At 46.7% G+C, this 10,398-nt stretch overlaps 1 protein-coding gene across 1 annotated transcript in view; it reads left to right on the top strand.

Moving 5' to 3' along the window:
* The first annotated feature begins 4,703 nt into the window (after positions 1-4,703).
* The window catches only part of si:dkey-40c11.2 (drebrin-like protein A), a 48,704-nt gene continuing 43,009 nt past the window's right edge, over positions 4,704-10,398 (top strand). Inside the window, exon 1 of the mRNA XM_055918820.1 lies at positions 4,704-5,371. Within this exon, the coding sequence (XP_055774795.1) occupies positions 5,286-5,371 (86 nt within the window). The 5' untranslated portion in view covers positions 4,704-5,285. The remainder of the gene's footprint in view (positions 5,372-10,398) is intronic.

Genomic DNA, 10,398 nt, shown 5'->3' with positions numbered 1-10,398 from the left:
AGTAGCACCAACGGAAACCCCTAAACACCTACCTGAGCACTCTCGCGACCACCCCGTGAGAGCCCTCTGTGGCCAAAAACAGTGGGGTTATGACACGCTAACCAGGGTAGACCTAGCACCACAGAATACGCAGGGGAATCAATAAGGAAAAGACTAATCTTCTCCTTGTGACCCTCCTGCGTTATCATATTCAACGGTGCGGTGACCTCCCTGATAAAACCTGACCCTAATGGTCGACTATCTAAGGCATGAATAGGAACAGGCATATGCACAGACACAATAGGGAGCCCTAAACTATGAGCTAAATTTTTATTAATGAAATTTCCAGCCGCGCCTGAATCTACTAGCGCCTTATACTGGGACTGCAGGGAAAAATCCGGAAAAGTGACAGAGACAAACATAAGTGCAACAGAGGGCTCTGGATGAGAATGGTGCCTACTCACCTGGGGTGATGCCAGAGTGCCCTGCCTGCCTTCTCTATTCCCAGAGGAACCAACCCGGCACCGACCAGCAGTGTGATCTCTGCGACCATAGATGGTGCTCGAGCGGGAACCCCCTCCGGTCTCCCGGCGCACCGTCCCTCCCAATTCCATTGGTTCGGGAGAGAGGGTGCGGGAGGATGGAACAACCAGACCCCGATCTAGACGTCCACGAGTAGCCAGCATGTTGTCCAGCCTGATGGACATGTCCACCAGCTGGTCGAAGTTAAGGGTGGTGTCTCTACAGGCCAGCTCCCGACGGACGTCCTCGCGTAGGCTACAACGGTAATGGTCGATCAGGGCCCTGTCGCTCCATCCAGCGCCGGCAGCCAAGGTCCTAAACTCCAAAGCAAACTCCTGGGCACTCCTCGTCCCCTGCCTCAGATGATAGAGGAGCTCACCCGCCGTTTTCCCTTCGGGAGGATGGTCGAATACTCTCCTGAAATAAAGGGTGAACTCCTCAAAATGGTCCAACGCCGCATTCTCCTCTCTACACACAGCGCTGGCCCACTCCCGGGCTTTCCCGGTGAGGCATGAGACAAGGGCGGAACTCTTCTCCCGGTCGGATGGTACTGGGGAAACCGTGGCCAGATATAAGTTCAGTTTAAGGAGGAAACCCTGGCAGCCAGCAGTATCTCCGTTGTAACCCGTGGGTAGGGGTAAACGGATTTTGTTAGGTTCATGTGGGGAAAACGCGTTAAAGGTAAATCCCAGTTGTGGCAGTGGAGGCGCTGGAGAAACTCCCTGTCTCTCCCAGCGATCCATATTCTGGACAATGCGATCCATGATGGCGCTCAAACAGTCAATCTCCTTCGCTTGTTCCATAACGCGCTTTTCCACCTCCATGGCCGTCGTGTCCTCTCCTGCTGACTTCATATATTATCTGGTCAGAGATTCTGTCACAATGGCGTGTATAAGTGGCAGAGGAAGTCAGGCGCAGGAGAGTCAAAATAGAGTGTAGCATGGAGTACTTTAATTAAAGTCCCAGTAATCTGCTCCATAACACTCACGGAAAAATATAATACAAATCTGGGTACGAAGACCCATCGCACACCTATACACAAACAACACAACACTTGACAACGAACAATCTCTGACAAACACATGAAGGGAAACAGAGGGTTAAATACACAACAGGTAATGAATGGGATTGACAACAGGTGTGTGGGAAGACAAGACAAAACCAATGGAAAATGAAAAGTGGATCGATGATGGCTAGAAGGCCGGTGAAGTCGACCGCCGAACACCGCCCGGACAAGGAGAGGCAACGACTTCGGTAGAAGTCGTGACAGTACCGGTACCCCCTGTATATAGCCTCCACATTGACTCTGTACCGGTACCCCCTGTATATAGTCTCCACATTGACTCTGTACTGGTACCCCCTGTATATAGCCTCGTCATGTGTTATTTTCTTATTTTTTTCATTGTTTACTTCAGTTTATTTAGTAAATACCTTCTTAACATTAATTTTTTTCTTAAAACTGCATTGTTGGTTCAGGGCTTGTTATTGTTGGTTGTTTGGCCTGTTATTTATTTATTTTTAATTGAACCTTTATTTAACTAGGAAAGTCAGTTAAGAACAAATTCTTATTTACAATGACGGCCTAGGAACAGTGGGTTAACTGCCTTGTTCAGGGACGACAGATTTGTACCATGTCAGCTCAGGGATTCGATCTAGCAACCTTCCGGTTACTGGCCCAATGCTTTAACCATGTGGGCTAACTGCCGTCCCACATTTCACTGTAACTTCCACACCTGCTGTATTTGGCGCATGTGATAAATACAATATGATTTGATTTGATTTTGGTTTGAAGACCTTTTTGCTTATGTACTGCGAGGAAACATCACCATGCACCAATGTACTGTGCAATCAACCATGCTTATAACCATGCTTATAACAATGCTTATAACCATGATAGAGGCCTACTATGTCTAGCAATAGCTATACATAGTGACCAATAATAACTATCTAGACACACAATCAAGAGATCTGAGAGAGGATGTTGCCTTTCGGATACTCACCTCAACATTGTCACCCACACTGAGTTTGTTCAGGCTATTTCAGGCCAAACAACCAACAGCCAACAGCAACTCCTACTGAGAAAAATTAGAGAGAGAAAGAGTTTCAGTAAAATGAATGCCCTCCCCTAACCAGCCCCCCTCTATATCTCACCTCCCCCTTCCCCCACTAAAAGCCCCATCCAACAGCAGCTGCCTGCCACTGCACACGAACGGAGGAAGTGCCGGAATCGTCTGAAATGAAGCATAACAGCACAACAAATCATGTCCGGTCAGGAAACCCCGGCCAGGGCAGAGAGAAGCCCCTAATGACAGGAAGTTGTACGAATAATAGAGGCTTGGGGATATGGGGATGTGGGGATGTAGCACTACATGCAGTTCAGTGGAGGCTGGTTGGAGGAGCTATAGGAGTACGGGTTCATTGTAATGGCTGGAATGGAATGAATGGAGCAGTATCACACATATCAAACATATAGAAACCACGTTTGACTCTGTTCCATTCATTCCATTCCAGCCATTACAATGAGCCCATCTTGTTATAGCTCCTCCCACCAGCCTCCACTGGTGCAGTAAGAGAGTTGTGTCAGATTAAGTCAATTGGACTTAAACAAGGAAGCTGGAGAAAGCATAGTTACTCCTTATTATTTTTAAGGTAGTGGTTATGTTTATAATTTCATATGCCAGACAGACACTGAGTCTGTGAGTCTGATGAGCAGATATTAAATGGGGGTCTCCACCCGGGTCTCTGTCCGAATCTCTGAAGACTTTAAAATAAATTTTTTTTATCCCATTTTCTCCCCAATTTTCGTGGTATCCAATCGCTAGTAATTACTACCTTGTCTCATCGCTACAACTCCCGTACGGGCTCGGGAGAGACGAAGGTCGAAAGCCATGCGTCCTCCGAAGCACAACCCAACCAGCCTTACTGCTTCTTAACACAGCGAGCCTCCAACCCGGAAGCCAGCCGCACCAATGTGTCGGAGGAAACACCGTGTACCTGGCCCCCTTGGTTAGTGCGCACTGCGCCCGGCCCGCCACAGGAGTCGCTGGAGCGCGATGAGACAAGGATATCCCTACCGGCCAAACCCTCCCTACCCTGGACAACGCTATGCCAATTGTGCGTCGCCCCACGGACCTCCCGGTCGCGGCCGGCTACGACAGAGCCTGGGCGCGAACCCAGAGACTCTGGTGGCGCAGTTAGCACTGCGATGCAGTGCCCTAGACCACTGCGCCACCCGGGAGGCCCCCGAATCTCTGAAGACTTAAGGGGAAACTCTGTACTGACACACCAGAAACAAAGATTCTATCAAATGATACATCTGGACTGAATGATAACAGAATGACCATCCAAAAAATGCTGAGAAACCTACATAAACGCTATGCATACCCCCTACCCTGATCAGCACTCAAATACCAGAGAACTGAATTTTTTTAACACGCTGGCTGCCTCAGACGCAGTTCCCATGAAATTGGTCCCTCTGATTCTTCAAGAGTCTCGATGGAGACGGCCCTCACTGTACATTGATTCTCTGGGAGCTGCCAAGGGCTGCTAGGGGCCAATTCAAAGGGCTGGTGGGACAAAGCGAGAGTGACAGCTCTATAGCTGCCCCCCCCCATTTGCACCCTCTAAACCTCACCAGCCCCACCACTCCTTCACTGGCCCTCCTCACACTGACAGCCGCCCCTCCCTTCCAGTGCCAATTTAAAGTGTTTTGTTTTCCTATGGCTTTTCTTGAACCTGACGCAGACCATGCCAGCCAGATACACCCTCAGCTGTGTCGTGTAGCCGTATATCTGGATCATATTAGCTTACTGAAAGTGAGAGATGTTGATGTACACGAATGGCTCTCAAAATAACTATTTGGTTATATGCACATAAAGCTAGTTAATGGTGAAAATATATAATTTCCACCTTATTATTAAAGCGTGGAATGAAGGAGAAAATAATGTTGTGAGGACCAGGCCAGCTAGAATGTAACTGAGATTTCCCCCCATTCATCTGGTAGGGCTTTTGGTGAACACGTATTTACATCTCACTGAAGAAAGTCTGTAACAGCCCCAACTAGGCAGTCTGTGTGTGTGTGTGTATATGTGTGTGTGTGTGTGTGTGTGTGTGTGTGTGTGTGTGTGTGTGTGTGTGTGTGTGTGTGTGTGTGTGTGTGTGTGTGTGTGTGTGTGTGTCACAGGAGGCTGCTGATGGGAGAACAGCTGATAGTAATGGCTGGAATGGTGCAAATGGAATGGCATCAAACACCTGGAAACCATGTATTTTATGTATATGATACCATTCCACTGACTCCAGTCATTACAACGAGCCTGTCCTCCCCAATTAGGGTGCCACCAACCTCCTGTGGTGTGTGTTTCCCCAAAAGTTTTTGTACGTTCTTGAAGAGACTTTGAGGTACAGTTTTCTCCGTTTTGTGGGTGTGCCAGGGTGTGGCTTGACGCAATGGCTGACGTATTTAAAAGCTAGAGGTGCATTTTGAAGCCACAACCCCGTTTTTCTACTGGTCGTACACCAGGCTACAGCACCGTTTCCGTTCAATTGAACGTTCTATTACGTTTTTATGTACTGAACGCTGCCCTACATATCCTGCTGGCGGACCTTCACCTTCTTCTCCACTTGATACTTCCACTATTTTGCATGAGATAAGCCTACAGATCGTCCTCCTGGCCGTGAATGCGCGTCAGTGTTTCAGTGTGACCGTTTATGCGGGTAAGTTTCTAGTGCAATTGGCTAAGTGAAGAAATCTTCGAGGCTGGATTGTGGAAAACGTCTGCATCACTATGCGAGCGATTAACCTCGATACCTACAGCCTGTCACTGCTTACGGCCAAAGAGGACATTCTCAACCCCCGCTCATCAACCAACTGGTAAAACTCTTTTATTTCCTGCTAAGTGCCTGAATGTCTTTGCATGTACTATTTAGTGAGCATTGCTCTTTTCACAATTTCATGTCACTTTTAACTGTCATAAGAACGTTTCTAAATAATATTTGGATGGTTTAAAAATAACCTCCTCCTTCATTCTGCCCTGCGTGTTTTCGCGTTTACAAGAAGAGGGTGTTGTGTAATTCAAGTTTGATTTAATTTTGGTTTCAGCAGTGCAAAGGTTATGGAGGTGGTCAAAGGACAAAATAAAACGGTGCTGTAGGTGTATCTATAGGCTAGTTATAGTCAGGGCAATTCAGCTGGCTCAGTTAGTGTAGGTAGCCTACCTCACGACCAACACAGGAGGACAGGCACAGGAGGACAGGCAGGTGGTGTGGGGCATTAGTTCTTGTGCCAAATTGTTCAGAAGTGTGTGATTGCGGCCTGCAATACAAGGCGTTCCTGCATGTGGGCATTCCTGCATCTGCAGGAACGCACACCCTTTGAGCATCCCATTGGTTCCTGCATGAACGCCCCCCCCATGCCATCTTCATGCTTGCGTGACAGATTTCTCCTGGTTCTTGATGCCATTAAAATGTGGGCCAAAAGGGAAATAAACTATTATCTGAGTTTTATGGGGGCGAAGTACTGGGGGCGAAGTACACTGTCTACCGGTGTCCCAGCTAGCTAGCCACTGCCTGCTGTCTACCAGTGTCCCAGTTAGCTACCAGTGTTGCCCCCGTCTACCACCTGCTGTGTACCGGAGTCCCAGGTAGGACACAGTGTCCTTCACTCCCGCCTGTCGAATTGTAGGCCATAATTACACCTTTCTCACTCTGTTGGCTATCTACCTGTGTGGCACATGGCTCGACTCAAACACCTGGCTTGCGCTCTGCTGCTGGCAGAGTGTGCCAGCAGCAGAGTGCAGTGTCTCGGCTATTCTGCCTGGTGTGCAGTGTATCGGCTATTCTGCCTGGTGTGCAGTGTCTCGGCTATTCTGCCTGGTGTGCAGTGTCTCGGCTATTCTGCCTGGTGTGCAGTGTCTCGGCTATTCTGCCTGGTGTGCAGTGTATCGGCTATTCTGCCTGGTGTGCAGTGTATCGGCTATTCTGCCTGGTGTGCAGTGTATCGGCTATTCTGCCTGGTGTGCAGTGTATCGGCTATTCTGCCTGGTGTGCAGTGTCTCGGCTATTCTGCCTGGTGTGCAGTGTCTCGGCTATTCTGCCTGGTGTGCAGTGTCTCGGCTATTCTGCCTGGTGTGCAGTGTCTCGGCTATTCTGCCTGGTGTGCAGTGTCTCGGCTATTCTGCCTGGTGTGCAGTGTCTCGGCTATTCTGCCTGGTGTGCAGTGTATCGGCTATTCTGCCTGGTGTGCAGTGTATCGGCTATTCTGCCTGGTGTGCAGTGTATCGGCTATTCTGCCTGGTGTGCAGTGTATCGGCTATTCTGCCTGGTGTGCAGTGTATCGGCTATTCTGCCTGGTGTGCAGTGTATCGGCTATTCTGCCTGGTGTGCAGTGTATCGGCTATTCTGCCTGGTGTGCAGTGTATCGGCTATTCTGCCTGGTGTGCAGTGTATCGGCTATTCTGCCTGGTGTGCAGTGTGTCGGCTATTCTGCCTGGTGTGCAGTGTGTCGGCTTTTCTCCAGGGCTCTTTGACTTTATTCTTTGTGCTCAGGTTTCTGCCTATATGGTGATATTTGTGTCATTTAACACTATGGAGAGGTTATCAAAGTTGGACAAAGTAATGGAAACACTTCAGTAAATGAGGGGAAACAAAGTATATTGAAAGCAGGTGCTGCAATACAGGTGTGGTTCCTGAGTTAATTCAGCAATTAACATCCCATCATGCTTAGGGTCATGTATACAAATGCTCCGTTGCACATTATTTTGGCTACCATGGCTAGAAGAAGATATCTCAGTGACTTTGAAAGAGGGGTCTCAAAGGGGCATAGGGAGTGTAAAGTGTGTGTGTGTGTGTCTCAGTCACCATATCTCAATCCAACTGAACACTTATGGGAGATTCTGGAGCGGCGCCTGAGACAGCGTTTTCCACCACCATCAACAAAACACCAAATTTGGAATTTCTCGTGTAGGAATGATGTCGCATGCCTCTATAATAATTCCAGACACTTGTAGAATATATTCCAAGGTTAATTGAACTGTTTTGACGGCTTGTGGTGGCCCAACGCCCTATGAAAACTCTGTTGGTGTTTCCTTTATTCTTAGCCTACATAGTTTCCCTCATGAATTCCTTTGGTAATATTTGTCAACTGCAATTCCAATTTGATGGACCAACTTCCATGTCTTTGAACCCTGTGCTGAGATTTCAAAGAGACACATCTAGGACCCCTTCAATTATGCTCAATTAGTGCCCTGTTTCTCTGCCGAACTTCTGAATGTGTGTTCTCTCGGTTCTGTTGACGTGATCCCACACAATTAGAGATAATAAAGATGTGTTGCAATGGTGATGTCATGACTTGTGTGGTCCACTTTGTGGTTAACCACCCATCTATCAAACATCAAAGGTTATGTAACCTAGTTGCTGTACTTTCCAACAAACTGTTATAGGTCCTATGTTGTAAAAGTGTCATATGAAGATGTTGATAATCAATGAATGCATAATAACTGCTCTATTGATTAAGAAACCTCTTAAAACTAACTCAAATGTTATCCATATTACTCTCTGGACAGTCTCAGCTGACATAAGAGTGATTTCTCAAATATTTTTATAAAAAAGTATCCCTCCAACAAAGAGTAGCCAGAGAGAGAAACGTGCAGAAGCAGGAGCATGGAAGTGAACCTGACACTCAGCTTGGTGTTTTCCCCTCTCATCGTGTCATGACTTGGCAGCTCTGTCGTCATGGTGACTTATCCATCCTGTATAAACAGTGTTTTTTCTCTCTCTCTCTTTCTCTCTCTCTCTTTCTCTCTATCATACGCACACAGAGAGGAAACCTAGTCTAAAAGGCTGAATAACACTCTCTGCAAACTGTCTGGCTGGACTGAATTGTGAAGTGGGTGTTGCAATGACACCATAATTCCTGTGTGAGAGAGAGACAGAGTAGGGGGTAGACTAGAGGATTGTGAGTTGGGGAGAGGGCTGTTCTATAGCCTGTCCTCCCACACTTACACCATGTTGGTCTTGAGATCCCACTGTGTTATCTAATGGCCTTGTGAATGGGAAACTGCCCCTGTGAGGTAAGGCCTCTAGGAATAGGGAGGCTGACTATTCAACAACACCGCTCCACAGGTCTCGCCTAGTTCCATTTAATGACTGCAGACTTTAGACTGGAGGCTGTGTGTGAAACAATCTGCAGTATGTGGTGTGTGGAGCAGTAGTCTGAATTACATCAACATACGTCCTACTGCGTTCAATTTTCAAACCAGATATTTACTGTATGTCCAAAGACACACGTGGTGATGTACAAGGTTGCAAATGGAAATTGTTGAAGTAAGCTGTCAAACGTACACTGTATTATCTCATACATTATGTTCTGCTTTGTAACCTTACAGGTAACTTTCATAAAAGTACAGCTATGGATTATTTTAGCTACAGTCGACAGAGGGCTGAAAAATCCCCCTTTCTCACTTTTCATGACTCCAGAAAATACCTCAGTCAGTAGCCATGCTCCTAATGGTGGTCAAAGGCAGACACACTGTCATGTACTGTCCATCCAACAGCACTGGGCACTAGGGACTTGAGGAACATTTCAAGATTGGAATGTAATTTCTCTGCCGTAGCTTAACTTTTTTTTTTTGTGTGTGTACTTTGTCAGGCAAGCAACATGCATGGGCAGAAGTGTTTAAGGCCTGCCACATAGACTGAGTATTGTTGTACCAACCCAGTAAACCATATGAAAACAGAGAGGAATATAAGCAGTGAGGCTCTACAAATGTTTTATCAGACTGAAAGTGTACAGCTCTTGCTCTGCACATGATCTCATAGGATTCATATTGAGCTCAATAGGAGTGTGACTCCTATTCATCAGTTTTGGGTGTGGGCTGTATCTAACCATCTCTGGGCCCTGGTGACTTGGAACACGGTCAGACACACCTTGTTCTCCCCACTGCTCTTGGCAGACTGTGTGTTGACTGTGGGTGGGGGAACCTTTTTACAATTAGTTCTGACTCATTGCAAAGATTTGACCACTGCTGATTTGGATGGTGATAAGGTACACATTCGATTCCTTCCCAAACGTTCCAAAATAATCTTGTTGATTTTTTATTTTTTTTGTGTGTGATAGTGTTTTCAAAAAAATAAGTGAGATGTTCCCTTCCAAAGTAAAGATCAGATGTTTGTGAGAAGTTTCAGTGATTTGGTGTAATTTGTATTATATTGTGTTAAAAGGGTCACAGCCAGTCCAAGGAAGATTGTGCAATCTGTGAGCTGTGGTGTATCCTATAATTTGTTGAGTTTGGTGTTCTCACACACACACACACTTTGGTCTGAGTCCAGCGTGACATACTCACTCACACACTCCCTGTTCCAAGGGAGATGTTGTTGAAATGACGTCTTGTTAGCCACAGGCAAGGACAACTCCTTGCTGATCTGTCAATGTATTCATTTCACACACTTTGACTCTCACAATGGAAGAACAAGAAATGCCACTGACCTTTGTCACTAAAAGTCTAGGTAGTAGGGAGAGATTTCATAATTCAGTCTTTGGCTCTATAGGAGTATTATTAAGGACCTAATAGTTGAATTAAATGCTTGAATGAACAAGTCCTGTACCGTTGGGAACCCTCCAGTTCTCTCTCCTCTTCCACTCTTCTCTAGCATATTATTTCCCTATGATGTTGCTTCACCTATTTGAATTAATACTGTATTAAACTGTGTATCCCCATCCGGTGTATTAGAGGGTATGGGAATGTAATGCTATAATGCAGTTGATCTAAGCCATTAAACAACCCACTGAGTCAACCCCCCCCCCCCCCCCTTCCTGTCCTTTCTGTCTGTCACAGTAAGGCCTTTGATGTTGTGTGAGAGGACTCAAACCTGTATTGGAGGCCTGCTATTGGTTCCCCAGGC

The sequence above is a fragment of the Salvelinus fontinalis genome, chromosome 4, assembly GCF_029448725.1.
Source record: "Salvelinus fontinalis isolate EN_2023a chromosome 4, ASM2944872v1, whole genome shotgun sequence".
NCBI classification, from domain to species: domain Eukaryota; kingdom Metazoa; phylum Chordata; class Actinopteri; order Salmoniformes; family Salmonidae; genus Salvelinus; species Salvelinus fontinalis.
Note: the sequence above shows the minus strand (reverse complement) of the source record. Positions and strands in the feature narration are given on the sequence as shown.